Raw genomic sequence first — 20,257 nt, forward strand, 5'->3', positions numbered from 1 at the left:
TACCGGAGCAATCAGGTGGCACCAACTTCAAGAGGAGAACATCTCTACTGCATCATTTTCTTGAGCCCATCATGCCATCGAGGAGGCTCAGATGTACCTTCACCACTCTGGAACGACTCGTTTCATTGGAACAGTAATGTGACACCTCAGAGGTCAGCTTTTAGAATGAGTTTCACGCTCCCAAAAAGCGAATCGACGACTTCCTTACTGAGATCCTCCGCGAGCAGGACAGCAGCTCCACATCCCGACCACACCGGAGCCCGTCGGACTCATCATCAGCGTTCAGCGGCAGCAGCGGAGGCATTTGGAGCAGAGACCGCTTTAGAGGAGTCGTACTGGACGGCGGATTGCGATGCAAGCTCTAGGAGACCCCTGTGTCACCCCACACTGGTCGCTAACAGAAATAGCCCGGAGAAGGGCCACCCACAACACTCCCACGGACACGCTCTTGCTACGGCTCACAGTCAGGAGGACCTGTCTGAGCTTCCAGGTGGAGGGGAGAGCCAGACAGCCAGACGACACCACCATCACCATCATCATCATCATCATCATAACCGTCATCGCCACCGGTCCACCCGGGATGACCTGCCCCATGAGCCCCGACCCAAACACTTTCACGCCGCTCGCATGCCCAACAGAACTCAATCTTTCTCCGATTGCAGGGACGAAACGGTTCTCTTTTGTGAGTCACAGCAACTGGACCGGGCTCGATCGGGTTCGTACACGAGCAGAGAGGCGTGTCCACCCTCCACCGCCTCGTCCTCACCGGTGCCCGCATCCTCCAGCCGCTCCTCCCGGAGATCAGGGCGCTCCAGCGTAGCATCCTGTGAAACAGACTTCAACCTGCGCCCGTACCTCAGCTCAGTGTTTGGACAGGTAAGGACCGAGTACATGCGGGTAATACATTCAAAATGGGTTAACTAAAATAATTTCTAAACTATATTTACACAAAAGCTGTATCTTTTCTGGGCCCTTAAATAGTTAGCGTTTCAGATGGAACAGGTGCCTTTTTTGGGAGGACCACCAATTGGGTCCAAGGAAAATAAGAGATGCTGTTACCATTTTGATTAGATTGGTGGCTTTGTTTTTTGTTTCCCAGGACATTAAGGAAATGTTAGTTTTTAGTTCCCAGAACGTTTCCAGAGCAAAGCTGTTATGTTGTTTTTTGGTTGGCAACAGAAATAGAATGTTTGTTGTAGGTTGTGCATAAGGGTTCCTCTAATGTTACATTTACATTTATGGATTTGGCAGATGCTTTTATCCAAAGCGACTTACAGTGCACTTATTACAGGGACAATCCCCACGGAGCAACCTGGATTAAGTGTCTTGCTCGAGGACACAATGGTGGTGGCTGTGGGGATCAAACCAGCAACCTTCTGATTGCCAGTTATGTGCTTTAGTCCACTACGCCACCACCACTCCATAACCTCTAATTTTGGCAACATTTCTGCAACCAAACTGTAACATTACACCAGTTATCAGAACAAGCCATGTGTTATTATGATCCAGACACATGCATACATAGACATCAAAGGGGGCTTGAGCACCTGCCCTTTTTCTTCCTCGAGAGAAAGTGCCCTTTTTCTGGGGTGCTTTTTTTATACATTTTTAAATTAATATAGGCATATATATATATATATATATATATATATATATATATATATATATATATACATATGTATATATACCTGTTTCACAGCTTCCCTGTCAAACAAATATATTTGTTGAATAAAAAATAGAAATATCAGGTTGGAAGATGATACTTTGTCGAGTTCCGATGCCCTCCCTCTCTCCCTCTCTCCCTCTCTCCCTCTCTCCCTCTCTCCATCTCTCTCCCTCCATGTCTCCGCGCAGCAGTGCAGCACACATCAGCACATCAGACACACAGACAGGCAGGCAGCAGCCCCTCCCAGCTCCTATCCCAGTTGAGTATTTCTTAGTTTGTGTGGAGGTGAGAGGTGATGAACAAAAGACTAAGCTACTAATGCCTCGACTTTACAGCTAATTAGCCAAAAGACAAATATAGTTAACTTGTGTCTTGCATGACTCATGAGCTACTAGCTAATGTAATAAGTTAGCTATAGTTTAGCTAAGGCAATATATCATGGCCATACAGGCTAATGTTCTGTACTTAATGGAGACACTATAGGTCAATACAGTAAAATTTGTGTCTAATAACGTCATCACAATCACCACATTGATATGCAAATTAGGCGTTAATTAATTAAAATGAGCTAATTTGCATACATTTGACAAGGCACTGCAGGTGAATAGGATAAACAAAATAACTAAAGCATATCACCCATAAAGCATATGGTGTAATATAATAACACCAAAATAATTAAATTATTTATTACCTTGTGCAAAATAAACAAATTATTATTGAAACTATGTCCCTACCCTTGGTGTAGTCATTTATTCTAAATATGAACTTGAAACTAGTAGCGTAGAAAACATGCACATTGTGGCTTAGTTTCCTTTGCTGTTGCCTGCTCTTGTGATAAACCTAGTGAATACTAAAGAAGACCGTGATCTCTGTGAACCGATTATTTTGTAGAAATCTGTTGAGTATGAAACAATTGCGTGAGTGTGAGGGAATTCAAATAAATTTGTAAGGAAGTCAGTGTTGTGTTAATATATTTACGTTTTGTTTAAAAAAAATGTGAATAAATAATTATGAGAAGTGGCCTTTTTTTTCCACTTGAGCCCACACAATAGTTTGGCCTTTATGATACTATTCTGCAGCATTAGACTCTCTGTGTCTTATGTACCTTTTTATGTGCATTTAATTGCGACTGACAGGATGCTTAATAAAGGAGCATGAAATAGCAATATTATCTAAATGACCGATTATTGATATTCATGATGATCCCCCTTCATTATTGATTAAATGTTTTCTGACAGTAAACAGCTGTTAGCTGGCATTGATTAAATATGCTCCACTGAGGATTGTCTTTCTAAAATATTGCGGAAGCCTGCCTACATTGCACATATCACTGAACTTTGAAAATAAATTACATTAATAATAAAGGAGGTCTTGACTGGAAGCAGGGGTGGACTGGCCATAGGGAGAACTGGGACCTTTCCCGGTGGGCCAGGTGTGAAACAGGGCCGAAATCTTGTTGTCTTAAAGGCTGGAAATGATCTGAACATTTATGTCGGAAAACACAGACCAGATCAGACCCATTAATTAGATATGGCTTTGAGGTCAGAGTTATTTTCTGTGTAACTGTGTAAGCAAGAAATACAAATACTACAAAAAAAAGCCCTTGTTTGATTAAAAGGTAAAAAATAAACAAGGCAGGCTGCGTGTTAGAAAATATGAGCAAATCAAACCAATTTTGAGATCCACCTTCAAGAGGTGTTCTCACTGTAACTATTGCCTGTCCTGTATCATGCATGTCGAAACGGTTGGAGAATTTCAATGGCATTCATTGGCATCTCACATTTGCTCTAAAAAAACCTTCTGTTTGCAAGTGTGTTGTTTAGGCTGCCAGCCTCAGATGCCATATGAATCAGTGATGCTGGCTTAGAGTCTCTCACTCTGTGTGTGTGTGTAAACACACAATGTACCAGAAATGCAGTGTAATATGCTTCGGATCACAGGGGTGACACATTCTCTATTTCTGTCTGAATTCCAAAAGCATGCCTTGGAGTGTTGAAATGAGAATGACAAAAATGTCCCTGGATGACAATGCCACTCTCCCTTCATAAATCTCTTTAAGGGTAAACCAGATATGGTCTCTTCTTCCCTTTTGTGCTATTCTTAGTCTCACTCTCTTTTGTTCCCATATGTGTGTGCATTTCATTCCTCCAATATGTTTTTGTATCTACTGTCAAAATACCCTACCTCTTTTTCTATATAGACCTATATGGTCTGCTGGGAGATCAAGAATGAGATTCGGGAGAGAGTGAGGGTGTGAAGGAGGGATAGAGAGAGAGAGAGAATGAATGAATGAATGAATGAAAAGTTGACTGTTAATGGAATGGATAAAATACTATTTTTAATTCTGGTGTCAGTAGTGTAGGAAATTTATAAAGTATACCTGTATGTGATCAAATAATTTGTGTTTATGCAAACATTTTCAGCCATAATCAGACAGCATTTGCACATGCATAAAAATGACAATGGGCTTGAGGTACAGATACTAGTTGAAGGAATAGTTCATTTGAAAAACACATTAACAATTATTAACAATCGTTTCAAACCAAATAATAATTTTTCCTTATGCATAACACAAAAGGAAATATTTTTAATGACATCACAATTGCTGATTTGTTAGACTACCTTTAAAGCATCCAAAAGTGTCATAAAACTAGCCCATGTGTCTTGTGTATCATAATCCAAGTTCTCTGAAGACATACGATGACATTGTGTGATGAATAGATTGAAATTTAAGAAGCTTTTAAGTGGAGTTCAGGTTTCAGTTTTCTTTCTCATTGATTTTGTTATTCTTTATAATTACTCTCAACCATACTGCATCTCACTGAACAGAAGAACATTTTAAACAGAATATACTACAGCTATTTCTGGTCCATAAATTTTATTGGACAAGTGGTGTTCTATGAGTGCTGATATTTAGTATCATAGCAATGGGACTGTTTGTACCACTTCGTTTGCTGCCTGTCCAACTTGTAACGGTCGATCCAGCTTTGGCTTCGTTTGGAACTATTTTTGTTGGCAGAACAAAAATAGACAAGCTGAAGCCTACTTTGTACTATGCAATAGGCTTTTTTTTTGGAGGAACTAAAGCACCCCAGGTGAAGAAGCTACTACGTAAGGCATTGCTTTAAAATCAATTTGTTGAGGGTGACATCACAGTTTTGAATGTACTGCTCCAGCCACAGAAGTAATGTCAATAATGCAGGTATTTCTCTCTGTGGATTGCCACTTTCAGCGCTGTTTCGTTCTTTAGCTTATTTAACGTGTCAGAGAGCCCTTTCCACTTTAGCAGACAAGTTATCTTATCTGACTTCATAAAAAATGCAAGCTCTCTACAGACATTTGTCATGGCCACGCTGTCTTTGTGGAGTTTTTGTTGTGAATCTTATAAAAAGTGTACTTCAATCACTGAGAGACAGGCTTCAAAGTTATACATTTTGAATGACAGTAACCTAGGTAACTACTCCTCAGCTAGCACGAGCATTTGTAAATAAAAAACGTAGTGTGGAAACCACACCCGTGATTAGTTAGCATCAACGCTCATCGAATAGCTAACTCGCATAGAGTTTTCAGTCATTTCAGAGATGAACACGAACAGGACAAATATCATCAAATGAACAAAAACTCCCTGCATTTTGTCATCATTTTAGGTGAACTAAAAGAACATATATGACTCCAGTGTTTTAATCCATGTATTCTGAAGCAATCCAATCGGTTTTTAGAAAATAACAGACCAAAAATGTACTATTGTTTTATAAATCGAGACATCAGCATTCTCCTTGGCGATTACACTTCCTAGCGCCACCTAGTGAGTCCTCTGCACATCCGACAAGCGCTAGAACATTTACTAGAGCTTGGTTACTTTTATGCTGCATTTAATTACTTATTGGAGTTTCAAAGTTTTGGTCACCATTCACTTGTATTGCATGCACCAACAGAGCTGAAATATTCTTCTAGAAATAGAGTAAATGATGAGAGAATTTTCATTTTTGGCTGAACAATCCCTTTAAATATCCAATAATACATACTATTAAAATGGAAAATATATAAGAAGTTATATTTGTGATATGAACTACCAGACTTTCTTCACTACATGTGGGAATGGCTCACCTATTTGTAATGATCATTTGTTAACTTGAGTGAGAGCTTAGCAGTAGGTACGCTCAATTGTGAGGTGTTTAAAGGTTACAGTAATTAATAGCCTACACACCTCTGATTTTTTCACACTGTGACAGGATTTATTCTCCTTTCTCATGTCTGCTTGTATGGCAAGAATTCTCAGCTTGATAGATTAATGCTCTTTTCCAGAGCCTTACCCTGTCACAGTAGCCTCATGCATTCTAGAGTTATGACCTTAGTGTAACGAATGATTGGGAGACAAACAGACCCAAGAGCAGACAAACAGTTTAAAGGATTTATTAACAATAATAATGAGCAGTCACTGGGTTGAGGAATGTAGAAAATACAGACACTGGCTGCAGAATTGGGAAGCGATCTCCAATAGCTTGCCCATCGTAGTCGCGCAAGGAGCAATCCATGAAAAGTGTGTTCGTATGATGAGTGTGTGCTTTGTGGAAGTCAGGAACAGATTCAAAGAATCCTCTATTGAAGCTTAGTGAGATGCAGAAAAATGGCCACAGATATGTGGGAACTAAACGCAGGGAGAGACGAAGGATCCTCCTTGGAATACCAGCTTACTTGCAGCAATACTAGAAGGCAATCACACACAGGCAACAAACAGATACACGTGACAGGGCCAACTAGGCAGAGAGTGTGATCATCAAACAAGGATATAGCAAATCTACCGAGAACATGATGGGCTTAAGAAGGGAGTAAATTAAAGGAGAACAGGTGTTGCTCATCACGCTAATCAGTGGCATGATCAGCACATCCCTGGGAACAATCAATGTTGCAATACATGGAAACACTGATCATGCATGCCAGCCACACCTGTGAGACAAGAGGGAGAGAAAATTACAAAACATACAAAACAAACCGACAAACTCACCGGTGCCGTGACACTTGGGAACTGCCTTTACAGTTGAATTTTTCATCTTCACACATTTTTGTTTGTGTGTGCGACAGTTAAAAGTTGATGGAGCTCTGAAGTTCAATAGAGAGCTTGAATAAGGGATAGAGGGAGAGATCAAATGAAACTATCTGATAAATAGAGGCAGCAAAGGGCTTCTGCTTGTTTTCTCAAGATGAATCATTTTGTGGGGAAAAAGAGAGATGGATGGATTATGACAGATAAACAGGTGCATGTGAGAGAGAGAGGGAGAGAGAGTGAAAGAGATTCTAATAGTACAAAAACAGAGCCAGAACATAACATTTATCTGTTTGTCACAGAGATAACAGACTAATATAAAACAGAAAGCTCATTAATTGGCCTCTGTATCCACTCTTTATGTTTTGACACTATGTAAGCTTGTATACATCTATGGCTATGACATTTCTAAAAGGTTTATAAATACTTTAAGGCTCACAATAAAGGCAATAAAAAAGGAGCCTGCTGATTGAGACATATTTACATTGTACAACTACTTTGTTTAAATATATGCATACACGTTTCCTTTACTGTGATGTACCATGGTAAAGCAATAGTATCAGATTGAAATACAATGGCACTTCGATATAGTACTGTATATGTACTGTATTGTGTGTGTGTGTGTGTGTGTGTGTGTGTGTGTGTGTGTGTGTGTGTGTGTGTGTGGTATTTTAGCTGTCTGTATAAATGATTGTTTGGACAAGAGACCAGGCCTCCAGCTGTGAGAATGGTATTATGCATGTCTGAATGAGACCCACTCTCCTCCATTCTCTTAAACACACTCACACACAGACACACACACATATTGAGATTGAAAGAGAGAGAGAAAGGTTTGAAATTTTCCAGATCTTATTTCTCATTTATAATCTCCTCCTCATTTGCAGAGCTTTATCTTTCGGTTGTATTATAATTCATCTTCTGCCCGTATATAGCTTCAGGAGATTTCTATGACAATGAAACACCCAGCCTTCCCCAATTCCCAATGTAGTGATTTTAAGAAAGAGGCCTACATAACATTTAGGAAGTCTACAGAAACAAGGTCAGAAAAAATAGTCTATGCCATGTACTGAGTGAAAATAATGGATGTTCTATAGTATTTTGTAATGGTTTTCCAAAATCTGAGCCCTGAGCATGTCTTGTCCCCTGTTTTTCCTAGCTGTGTTTGCTACCCAATTTCCCTGACTGACCTAGATTTAGCTGTAATTATTTGTGTATGTCCAGGGCGTTATATGTAGTATCTGGGGTAATAGTCTTTGTATGAATTGAAGGGTTCTGACTAACAAGCTGTAATGACAAATTATCAGAAAAACTGATGAAAATACTGAAGGGATAGACCTTATTGAAAGCAGCGCCATCTTTGATTTTTGATTGGAATGGAAATGAGGCTGTGAGGGTTAAGTATCTTCAATGGGTGTTTTTGGATCTTTTTGCAGACAAAACATTGAAAAAATATCTTTCCAAGAACATTCAGTAGATAAAAAAACTCCAGAAAACATGAGAATCAGATGGGATCTAGGAGCTTTATACAGCTTTATACTGTGCATTTATTTGACCATAGATGGCGCTATTGTGTATAAGGTCGATTGCAGGCACTCTGCTGCAACTCATGCCTAACACACCCTTTAGCTGTGACTATATTCACAATATATTTTCCAAAATTGTTATAAGGTACCTCTCATATTTTATTGCTTGAATATGTATAAATACTTTCACTTTACATAACGAGACTTTCAGTCAAACATCTTAAAAATGTCCAGATCTTGATAACCAGGTTATCTATTTTTTTCGCTCAGACTGATCGCACTGTGAATTCGGCGACAGGTGGTCGAAAGTTTTACTACTGAAATTGGTCTGTGCTTACCGAAATTTGAACCACTGCCCCCAGTGGTCGAAGCTAGAAGTGTTGTTGAGGTAAAATATCCGCAGGGTGACTCCAAAAATGTGTTTTTTTATTATGTAAGGCAGTCAACAGGGATGTTTTTTTAACCCTACTCCCCACCCCAAACTCTAACCTGAAACCTAACAATGGGGTTAAAAATGTAATTTTAGTGCAAAAATACTTTTTCTATGAACCTGATTACTTGCTGGTTTCCACGGGACCAGAATGTTGTGAAGTAGCACCACAGGGAAAGGTATTTACATTCAAATAGATGCAAACATGACTGATAGGAGATAATGGGCTTGTCAGTAATTCCGCAATATGGGTTTGATTTGAGGGTACATGAACATTCATAAGCAGCATGCCGATTTTCCGTGTGATGATGTTTCTTTCGCAATGTAAAGTCTAAGCAATTCAAATATATATGTAGTTTGTCACATCAATGGGCTGTGTTTTTGAATAAACCACATCTCTCTCTCTCTTTCTCTCTCGCTCTCTCTGTCTCTTTACCTATCTTACTCTGCCGTCCCCTTCTTCTCTGTTTACTGTTGCTGTGAGAGTGTATAGATCTGAAGAGCCAGTCTACACAATGTGTTCAGTAAACTGTTATGATTAATGAATGGAAAATGCTGGCTGGATTGCTTATTTTTATTAATGGGAATGCTTTCTGTCTCAATCTGTCTCTCTCTCTCTCTCTCTCTCACACACACACACACACACACACACACACACACACACACACACACACACACACACACACACACACACATTCATGCATACACGTATACACCACCCTGTGACAATCACAACACATATGGCTGTGTTCGAATAGGCATAAATAAAAATATATCCATGGAGATATAAGGCCTAGAGCCTTGCCTGTAGGTCTTAATTACCTTGTCAAGTTCCTCCAGGGTTATCTCAGAATCAAGAGAATGTTTTTGCTGAGTCATCCATTTAGTTCTAATGGTTCCATAAAGTTTCTAATATCTTCATCAATAGACGAAGATGTGGAACTATAAAGATCAAGATAGAACTCTTTAAAGGCCTTATTAATATCAATATCCGAGGTAAAAATTTCACCCCCAGCAGATTTCACTGAGGGAATGGTAGAAAAAGACTCTTTCTGTGTTATATATCTAGCCAAAAGCTTCCCTGCTTTGTCCCCCGACTCAAAATATGACTGTCTTGCCCTGAATAACCAAAATTCCAGTTTCCGTGACAAAATAGTGTTAAATCTGTATTTCAGTCATGTCAATTCTCTGAGGCCATCAGATGGCATTCAGTGCTTCAGCTCTGCTTCTGCACTTTTTATATTCCCTTCCAACTCCACAAGATTTTTTGATGAATGAGGCATACTGTATGCTCCGACCCCTAAGAACCACCTTAGGTGCCTCCCAAGCCATGCCCACAGAGAATACCGAGGACCAGGTGGTCTCCATATATACATTGATTTCAGTTTTTAACATTTGTTGGAAATCAGGATTTTGAAAAAGGGATACATTAAAGTACCAACTATATGATTTATTTTTCTCTGTATGTGGCAACACATCTAAACTCACCAGGGCGTGATCTGAGACTATGATGTTTCTAATTGAGCAATCAACAACAGATGAAATGAGGGGTTTAGATATATATAAAAGAAAATCTATTCTAGGGTAAATCGTATGAACAATTATAAAAAATCATAAGATGCCAAATATCTACAAGACTTTTTACACATCCTGTGCATTGTCAATATTGCTCTAGGGGGCTTATAGACTTTTGGTTCACTATGATGAAGGACTGTGTCCATCAATAAATTAAAGTGTCCTCCCAATATTATATAATGAGGGGTGCCAGCGGCTTGAAACATCCCTTCAAAAGATCTATACAAAAGCCCTGAACATCAGCGTTAGGTGCGTAAATATTAGCCAAAATCAACCATTGCCCCTGAATGTTTGCTAAAACAATAATGACTCTTTGTATTTTATCTTTAATCTGTTTGAGAAACCCCCACGACAAATTTGCCATCGGATTGCTCAAGTTCGGTGCTTCTGCAAAACTTTTGTGAGGCAAAATCTTATAACAGAAAATACTTTGTAAAACAGACCACAGCCAAAAGGCAGAATAAATACAAAGAACATGTAGATTCATTCACAGAACTGTCTTGAAGGTGTGTTCCTCCACAAAACACATTCCAGCTGATATAAAGCCATTCAGTTTCCTCAGACTGACAAACAATTGTCTTGGAGCCGGCTGTGTATGAGTGCAGCAGATGACGAAATTATTCCAATGTCTATTAAAAATACTCCACAAAAACAAACTCCAGCCAACAGGAGGCATAAGTACAAGGAACGAACGGATTCATCCACAACTGTACCGAAGCAGTATTATTCAACAAAACAAGCTCCAGCCGCTAGGTGGAACCAGCACAAAAAGAAACAAAACAGGCATTCCTGTTCCACGTATGATCAAGTGTCAAATTCACTTGGAGGCTGCGTTAAAAAAATAAAATAAATAAAAAAATACACCATGACTTAATCAGTCCGTCAACTTTATAAAAGACGTCCTTTGCGTGAGCATGTAGATATTTTGCAGTTATCCATATTGTCCATTCTCAATCTGGCCAGGAACTTGTAAAGGTGATCTTCTGCCAGTGCAAATGTTTCTTGAAGGAGAAGTGTCATACCACAAGACAAACACCAGCCGCTAGGCAGAGCCAATGCAAAATGAAACAAAAAATGGCACCCAGCTTCCTTAGACAGTCGAGACACTAAACAGCGAGTCAGTCCACTCACATAAGAATGCCCAATGGTTTACTCAGCCATAGTTTGTATGAAGGCCAGTGTCTTTTTGGGGCATAAAAATACTTTGCTGCCATCCTTGGTGTCTATTCTCAGTTTGGCCGGAAACATCAGTGCAAAAGCGATCTTCTGTTGATGTAAGAGTTTCTCACATTCCTTGAACCGATCACGTTTCTCTCTTGTCGATTTCGCAAAATCCGGGAATAAGAATATATTGTGATTCTTCCAAGAAAGCCTTCCTGTACTCCTCACCTTGCGTAATACAAGATCTTTATCGGATGATCTCAGAAATTTGGCCAGAATTGATTGCTTGTCTCCCTCAACAGATCTCCGAGCCGGGACTCTTTGAGCTCGCTCGATTTCCAGTTCATGGCCTGTTATGTGGAGCAGACTCGGTAAAAGCTCGTCCAGGAATTTCACCATATCTCTGCCCTCTACATGTTCAGGAATTCCAGCAATCCGTATATTGTTCTTTCGATTCCGAGATCTTCCAGTTTTTCCAAAATTAATTCCAAGTTTATTTTGGACACAGGCAGATTAGTGGATAATTCCCTTTCCAATGACTCCAGATAATTGATCCGTGTCTCAACATCTGCCACTCTTGTGACCAACTCGTCGACGTATTACAGCGAGATCCTCCAAGTCAGGAACATCCTTCGTCAGCATCACCGAGCTGTTGGACAGTTGATGCTGAATTTCTTCTCCCGACGTGCCTTCCAAATTGAGTCCCTGGCTCGCAGGGCCACCAGAGGTTTCAGCTTGAGCACATAAGTGTCTTTTAATGTCTCCAGAGTCTGAGGATTTTTAATTCTTTGCCATGTTTACCTCAAAGAGCAAACACGTAAATAGGTATTTGGCATCTCACCAGATTATAACAAAAAAACAGCAAAGTGCACAGAGCTAGTTGTGCACACGTCTGCTTCTCGCATGGTGTCACGTGATCCGAAATTGTGCATTTTTATCATGCAATTATGAGTATATATCACATAACTGCAACTTTATTTGTGCACTTTCAGTGGCATTTCTCATCATTGTGTTGCATTCTATATATAACCATACTGTTCGGGCATAAAACATTTACTAAAACAGTCAATTTTTTAGTAGCTACAGAATAAAGCCAGCAGATGCACTTTCATTGCCTGTCGTACATAAGGGCAAAATATTTCACCCACTGCACTAACGTTTTGGAAAATATGACATGTAATAAGTCAATCAAACCCTTAAAAAAACTTTCTGCATTTTTACATTTTCAATAAAACATCCTTTAGTATGTTTACAGCAATTTGAATTATGGGGCAATGTCCTCATAAACATTTATAGCATAATACCCTTGTAATTACCAGTTTGTAACCTAAAAATAGTCCTGGTAAACCACTTAAACCTGCCCAACAAACAACAACAACAACCGCCATTCGCCACTGACGCTTGTGCCAGGCTATGTGCACGTTAAGGCCATGTGAAGTGTCGAACGCCCGCAGGAGGTCACGGGACAGATCCAACAGGTGACACGGGTCGACTGACTGAGATGACTGGCTGATGCACCTACTGTGCCAACTTGCTGTGCTTTAGCCAACCGGCGCTCTGCTCCTTGTTGTGAGCGTCGCTCCTCTGCCCTCCGTTGTTGTTGGAGGGCGACTGCCTCCAACTGGCCAGTAGCATCCTTCACAAGCCTCCTCCAAAGAGGCTTGACATCGCTGGTACAAGTCATCGACAAGTCCACTCATCCTCTTGTACCACATCACTCCATCTCCTCTCCAGCCCGTGCCGCGCCCGCTTAGCCCCCTCTATCCAGCTGAACAAAAGTTGTTTAGGCATACGGTGGCCGGGCATGCGGGCTACATGACCCAGCCAACGCAACTTTGCCTGCCGGAGGAGCTCACCGATGCGACTTTGTCCACATCTTTCAAAGATTTGTGAGCTCCTCACACAATCCAGCCTCGTAAACCCAGGATGGATCTTAGGCAGGCCAGCCTAAATGTTTCTAACCGGCGAAGATGTTCCATTAGGGGAGGTCCACGTTTCGCAAGCATAGAGAAGGGAGGGAATGACCGTGGCCGAGAATACCTGAAGCTTCGTGCGGAGCGACAAACCGGGTAGCTTCCACACAGCATTACGCAACCGATGAAAAGATAATGCCGCTCGACTGATTCGGAGTGAGACATCTGCTGTCAAACTAGAGCTGGTCATAAGCACACTGCCCAGGTATGGAAAACACTGTGTCCGATGGTACATAATACCCAAGCAGGTGCTTAGTTTTGGTTGGGCTGATGGTAAGGCCCCATCTCTTAGTGGCAAGCTCCAGGTTCATCAGCAGTGCCCCCATCTCCTCCTCTGAGTGAGCAGCAATCACCAGATCATCAGCATACATAATGTGGTTGACCAATAGGGAGCCATCCCTTGACCGCACCCGGGCATCGATCAACCTCCCATTATATCTTTACCAGATGGAAATTCCTCCGGTACATCCATCGAAGGCTTCACGAACCACGTGGTCAAAATAGATATTAAATAATGTGGGAGCCAGAGGACATTCCTGTCGCACTCCAAGGTAAACAATGAATGGCTCCGACTCCCGGCCACGTAGTTTTACCCGGGCCCGCTCACCATCACACACACACACACACACACACACACACACACACACACACACACACACACACACACACACACCACACACACCCCTCCATAAACACACAACACATAAGTGCACACACAGACACTCACAAGCACTCATTGACAACAGACACAAATGCAAACACAAGATTTTTTTTATATTAATTTGTTCAAATGTTATTTGACTGTTAATTCAATATGTTCATTATGTGTAATAATAAGCACATTTAAAAAAAGGAGAATAAATGCAAATTAATACTGGATTATTTTTTTTAAATAATCATCAAAAGAATTTCAAAGTGAAATTGTGAATTAAAAAAAGGGAATAATAAGAAATATCATGTCTGCTCCTATCACTGCTCCTGTAAGCCACAAACTCTATAACAGCTCTTGCCTTAGGTTGTTTTATACAAAATGAGTCTATTTTTACTTTCAGCTTGTCTGGCTAAATAATACACTGTTAAATCACAAATGTTAAGAAAAAAAATATTAAAGAAAATAATAATAATAATAATAATGAACAAATCAGTATTTGAATATGTTCCTGACTGTTGATGATTAAAGGATAATCATAAATTAAAATGATAAAATTATACATCATTGCAAACCTAAGGTTCTTAGCTTTCAAATGACACCAAGATCACATGTGTAGTCCATTCAGAGGCATTCCACAAAACATGGGGGAAGGGTGGGGCTTCTCAAAAAAGACTAAATGTCTATGGGCAGAGTCACAAACCATGCTGGGCCTGCCTTTCAGATCTGTATGTTGTTATAAAAGGTGAAAGACAAAAAATATATATTTTTTTCTAGTTTGCTGCCACATAGTGGAATGATCTAAGACTAAATGTAGCAAGTAGGGCTGGGACGACTCATCAATGTAATCGACTTCATCGATTACAGAAATACGTCGATTTGCATAACATGCGTCGGCACGTTATGTAATTAAAATGGCAGCGCACGGTTTAAGCTTGGATTCCTACGAAGAACAAGCTGCAGCTAAAAAACTCACCGAAGCGTATTTATTCCCCACGGTCATCTAAAGTATTTTTGCCAGAGACCTAACAATGTGGTGCTGTGTAAGCTATGCAAATTGGAAATGGCTTATCACAGCAGTACAACCGCCATGAACGAACACTTGAAGCGAAAGCATCCCGGAGCGCTTGTCAAGAAGTCCTGGTTACTTTTTGTCCCCCACCCAACCATGCCATTTTAGTATTACAACACATGTTTCTGTTAGTAGTAATCACTTAAAATTGATTTTTGAAATGTTTCTTCATCGCCCCCATGTTAAAAGTGATTTCTGCTCCGCTGCTATCGTAACTTTACACCATGCGTCATCTTATTTTGTTATTTGGCCGTTTTATATTTTCTGTTTGCTTTAACAGCCATGTATGAGTGAGACAATGGCATAAACTGTGTGACTGTTACAGGCTGTAAATCATTTCAATTATTTTCCTTGCCCCACTGAGATTTAATGCAGATTGCAATAGTTTTAGTTATTCCTGTTAGAAAAAAGTTAACTGTTGCTCGAATTGCACTAATGTTACTGTAAGATGAGGGGGAGGAGTGGAATGTGGAGGGAAAGAAGGAGGGGGAGAGATATTGTGTGTATGTGCCAAGTTGGGTGTGTGTGTTGATTATTAATAATGCACAATTTTTTTTATTTCTGTTAGAAAAACATTTAAGTGTTACTCAAATTGCACTAATTTTACTGTAAAATGATTTTATGTTGGAGTGCTAAACTCGAGGTTGCACAATGTTTTGATATTCCTCCTGAAAGTGACTTCAATTTTACATTTGTTTCATTTATTTTGTTGTTGGATTGCTAAATGTAGATTGCACTTTCCTTTTACTCGAATTGAACAAGTTCTTACTTGAATTTTATTTTGGAGAGATTTTATGTTGGACTGTTAAACAGAGATTACCAGTTAAGACGGGGCTATTTTTGTTGCAGAATAATGCCCTGCAGTGCACACTTTGTTTCTTGTACATTTGTTTGTGTTTAAGAGAAGATAATGAGACAAGATTTTTATATTTATTTTGTTTTAATTTATTGTTATATTAATCAAGTAATAATTTTTTTTTCGTAATAATCGGCAAATTTGTCGTTAGAAAATAACCATTAGGTGCAGCCCTAGTTGTGAGATCGAGCAAACAGAGCCTTTATTACAAACTTTTGAAGCTTTTTTATTTCAAGGTTTTTGGAGCCCCATCACAGCGTCCCTTGCCTTTCTGATCTGTATATATTGTGATAGATGGTGATTGAGAAAAAAATATTTGCTCTTGTGTTTGCTGCCACCTAGCAACTTCAGTACATGATTCAGTACAGAATGTGAGGCCTAGGTGTGATATTAAGAATAGTTTGACTAAAACTTCTACTGGAACTAGTTCTGCTTACTTGCAAGGTCACAGAATGTGCAGAGAAGGAAACAGATTTGTATATAGCCTAGAGAGATATGCCTTTGAATCTTAATATGTCACATTCAGTATGCGTGATTTTGCCCTTGCTTGTTTGTTTCTTGCATTAGCAATTTAGCTTTTCTTGTCTGCATGCTCAAGCGTAGTTGTATGTATTTTCATTGCATGAATCTCTACTCATTTGTTTTGGTCTACAATTTAGGTTGCATGTTCTTGCAAGCGTGTTGAATGTCATGGTGTTACGTCAGTAATGACTGCGTGTTTACTGTCTTTTCTTCCCCCATGGTTAATGCTACAGCCTCTGTTCTTTCTTTCCTCCATCGCCTTTAAAGGCTGTCACTGTTAGGTGAGGAGAGTTTTTTTCTCAAGCATGTTGACGGGATTTGTTCAGTCAGTTGTGACACTGGAGAAATGCCATTGCCATGAGACCAGGACCACCTCACCTCTTTTTAACATTGTTGCTCGTTCTTGCCACTATAAAACGAGTCCTAAACGCAAACTGTCTGTCTTTGAACAACAATGGGAACGCTGATTAATCAAGGTTTTCTGGTAATGGAACCCCCTTCTGAAGAACTTGATTACCTGGATGACCGTTTTATTGTGAGGGACCGAGGTTTTGCTTTTTTTGGTTTGTTATTCCTTTAATGCTCACCTTTGCTGATGTTTTGACATTTTCTTTCTCTTCTGTCTTTTGTTGTAACAGAATCGAGAACTAAGACCAGAGGAGATCGATGGTAAGTTTTCTGCACTGTTCATTTTCAGTAGCACCCCATATTATGAGATGACTCAAAGTGAATAGTTTAAACATTTACTCTAGATATTGTTTTCTATAAAACCAATTTAATAAAATCCTGTTCTTTTTTGTAACTGATATGAATGAATTTTCATTTAAATTTTATTTTTGTACTACTGTGCATTAATATGCAGTTCATGTTTTTTGTTTGTCTTGATGAGTGAAGAGTTACGAGAAGCGTTTAAGGAGTTTGATAAAGATAAAGATGGCTTTATCGGATGTAAGGACCTGGGTAACTGCATGAGAACCATGGGCTACATGCCCACTGAGATGGAACTAATCGAACTGAGCCAACAAATAAACATGAATTGTAAGTTTCTGTGTGTGCACAATTCATCCATAACAAGCCATGTCTTTCCATTATGAAATACTGACTACATTCTTTATTCTTCTCTCAGTAGGTGGCCATGTGGATTTTGAAGATTTTGTAGGATTGATGGGGCCTAAACTGCTTGCTGAGACAGCAGACATGATTGGCATAAAAGAGCTCAGAAATGCCTTTAAAGAGGTAACTGGAGAGGGAGAAAGAATACAATCATTCATACACAAGCAAATAAATGGGGACCAAAAGTCTGAGACCATATTGAAAATCTGGAATTGAAAATCTCCTTTAAACATGGAAATCTAAGAAACATTAAAATTTTAAATAAATAAGAAATTTAGATATTTAAGATTCTGCACTTTTTCTATATCATCTATTAATCAAATAAGCAGATTTGTACTTTGCACAAAGCTCACATTTCCATGCTTCCATTGATGCACACGAGATTTGAATTTGAGCAAGATTTCTCTTTGAAACATTCTCAGATCATGTGGGAACACATGGATCATCAGCTCTCGCACAAACTTGATTTTGGAACAAACATCTGAGTTTGTGCAACTTGAGGGCATTTTGTCATTAACAAAAGTTGTCCTTTGAAATACTAGGAAATTCTGAAATGTATTTGTATTTTTCAATAATTCATCTTTTCTCTGAAATAATTTTTCAGATAATGTAATTAATAATAAAAAATACATATTATATGATATTATATCCTATACTATGTTATACATTATGTTAATTAATAATAATGATAATGATAATAATAATAATTAATACTAATTTTATTATTTTATAAACAAAAATATTATCATATAAGTATTCTATTTTTAATATATTAACAATATATAAATTAATTTGACAATTCAGACTTGTCGACCCCAAAGTTTACAGAGATAAACATATCTTTTTCTTTGTCTCACTGTCAGTTTGATACAAATGGAGATGGGGAAATAAGCACTGGAGAGCTGAGAGAAGCTATGAGGAAGCTCCTGGGACAGCAGGTAAATGCTTTTGGTTCATCTGTGTGGATGTGCTTAAATCACCTGATTTTACTATTTTATCTATTAGGTTGGTCATCGAGATCTAGAGGACATACTGAGAGACATTGACCTAAATGGAGATGGCCGAGTAGACTTTGAAGGTAAGAATGCCAATTATACCAATATATATATATATATATATATTTAAACAATGGATGTATAGCAAACATTTATGTGATATTATGTTATATGATATGATATATTATCTGATATCAAGTTTAAGGTGCAAGTCTGTGTTTTTTCTCTCTGTCCTTTTTAGAGTTTGTGCGTATGGTTTCCCGTTGAAAGGATGGTTTTCATATGGTGTCTCCAATAAAAGAAAGTGAGATGCTGTACTGCTTCCTGCTGGTCAAAGCTGACAGAATATTAGACTACTGCTAGAGGACCCTTGCTGAGCCAGTGTTTTACAGTTTAAAAATTGACAACTGGACTTTTTTTAAGGGGGTGATTGGGGGGTGGCTGATGACCACTCATGCACGTACAAATAAGTATACATATAGACTGTAGCCAAGTGTCTCTGCACTTTCAACCATGTAAGACCAATCAATATGTTTTTTTTTACATGCACATTTGAACGTGAGTACTAATGTTTAATGATGGCAATATTACATTTTGTGTTGTCCCTGTGTTTCTCTGTGTGATAAACTAGGTGAAGAAAATTATGTCTGAGTGTTTTTAAAGCCACATTCTATGTTTTTCCTTTCTTTGTTTGTGTGTATATTTGGCATAGTTAATGCCATGAACACATTGACTTTGTGATAATACACAACATGAGTCAAGGTCAGCTACTCCACTGTGAGCCAATAAAGAAATCCTTTTTTTTTTTTTTATCTGGTAATTTTTTGGTTTGCCTTTTAAACAAATATATACCACTGTGCAGCCCATTTAAGGTGCAGTGTAAGACGGAAATAGAACCAAATTTTGGAAAGAAAAAATACTGTTGCTGGAATGATATTTGAAGTCATAACTGAGGGGTGATAGTCACGGCTTTGATCAGAATCACACATTTGTTTTATTATATTTTTTCTCCCCAATTTGGAATACCCAATTCCCAATGCGCTATAAGTCCTCTAGGTGGCATAGTGACTGAGACAGTCAATCCGCGCATCTTATCACATGGCTTGTTGAGCCTGTTACCGCGGAGTCATAGCGCGTGTGCGGCATCCAGAGCCATATGCGGCATCTACACACAACATTACAGTGACCGGCACGAGGTTACCCCATGTGACTCTACCCTCCCTCGCAACTAGGCCAATTTGGTTGCTTAGGAGTCATTCAGCGTGCACTGGATTCGAACTCGCGACTCCAGTGGTGTGAGTCAGCGATGAGCTAATACCCAGGCAAAGTATTCTGATATAATACAAAACTGACAAAATAACCACATGCTTGAAGAACAAAAGTGAAGAAGACATATTTATTTGATTGACTTTATGCTTGTTTGTGTGACTTGACATATTGTAGAATACTGTCTTAAATTGTAATCTGATCAGACTTCTTGCATGTAAAAACTATGTAATATTGTGGTTTTAATACATTGTAACAAATTAAGCAAGTTAAAAACTGTCTATAGCTCATATTTTTCATCAATAGATTTGTGTAGTTTTCATTTCTTTAGGCTTGGTCAGTTTTTGAGTTGCTGTTTATTACTTAACAAAAGGTTTGCTTATAACTTATCTTAAAGAAAATCTATTCATAT

The 20,257-nt window shown here is 39.0% G+C and overlaps 1 protein-coding gene across 2 annotated transcripts; it reads left to right on the forward strand.

Annotated features, from left to right (window-relative positions):
* Positions 1-19,363, forward strand: LOC127631051 (calcium-binding protein 1-like). Of its 2 annotated transcripts, XM_052109009.1 has the most exons (7): positions 1-876; positions 17,110-17,140; positions 17,366-17,509; positions 17,598-17,707; positions 18,448-18,522; positions 18,590-18,662; positions 18,821-19,363. In XM_052109009.1, exons 1-7 carry the CDS (start codon positions 166-168, stop codon positions 18,844-18,846), a joined length of 1,170 nt encoding a protein of 389 aa, XP_051964969.1. In that variant the 5' UTR covers positions 1-165; the 3' UTR covers positions 18,847-19,363. The 2 variants fall into 2 exon arrangements, with proteins under 2 accessions (XP_051964969.1, XP_051964968.1); XM_052109008.1 differs by having other exon boundaries at positions 18,448-18,662.
* Positions 19,364-20,257: the final 894 nt, after the last annotated feature.

Source organism: Xyrauchen texanus, chromosome 37, assembly GCF_025860055.1.
Source record: "Xyrauchen texanus isolate HMW12.3.18 chromosome 37, RBS_HiC_50CHRs, whole genome shotgun sequence".
NCBI classification, from domain to species: Eukaryota; Metazoa; Chordata; class Actinopteri; order Cypriniformes; family Catostomidae; genus Xyrauchen; species Xyrauchen texanus.

Bases quoted from the DNA above. Each gene is read 5' to 3' on its own strand.
- LOC127631051 (XM_052109008.1), top strand. From the start codon at position 166: ATGAGTTTCACGCTCCCAAAAAGCGAATCGACGACTTCCTTACTGAGA. The intron at 17,141-17,365 runs GTAAGTTTTCTG...TGATGAGTGAAG, and splicing joins AAGACCAGAGGAGATCGATG to AGTTACGAGAAGCGTTTAAG. The intron at 17,708-18,447 runs GTAACTGGAGAG...TCTCACTGTCAG, and splicing joins TCAGAAATGCCTTTAAAGAG to TTTGATACAAATGGAGATGG.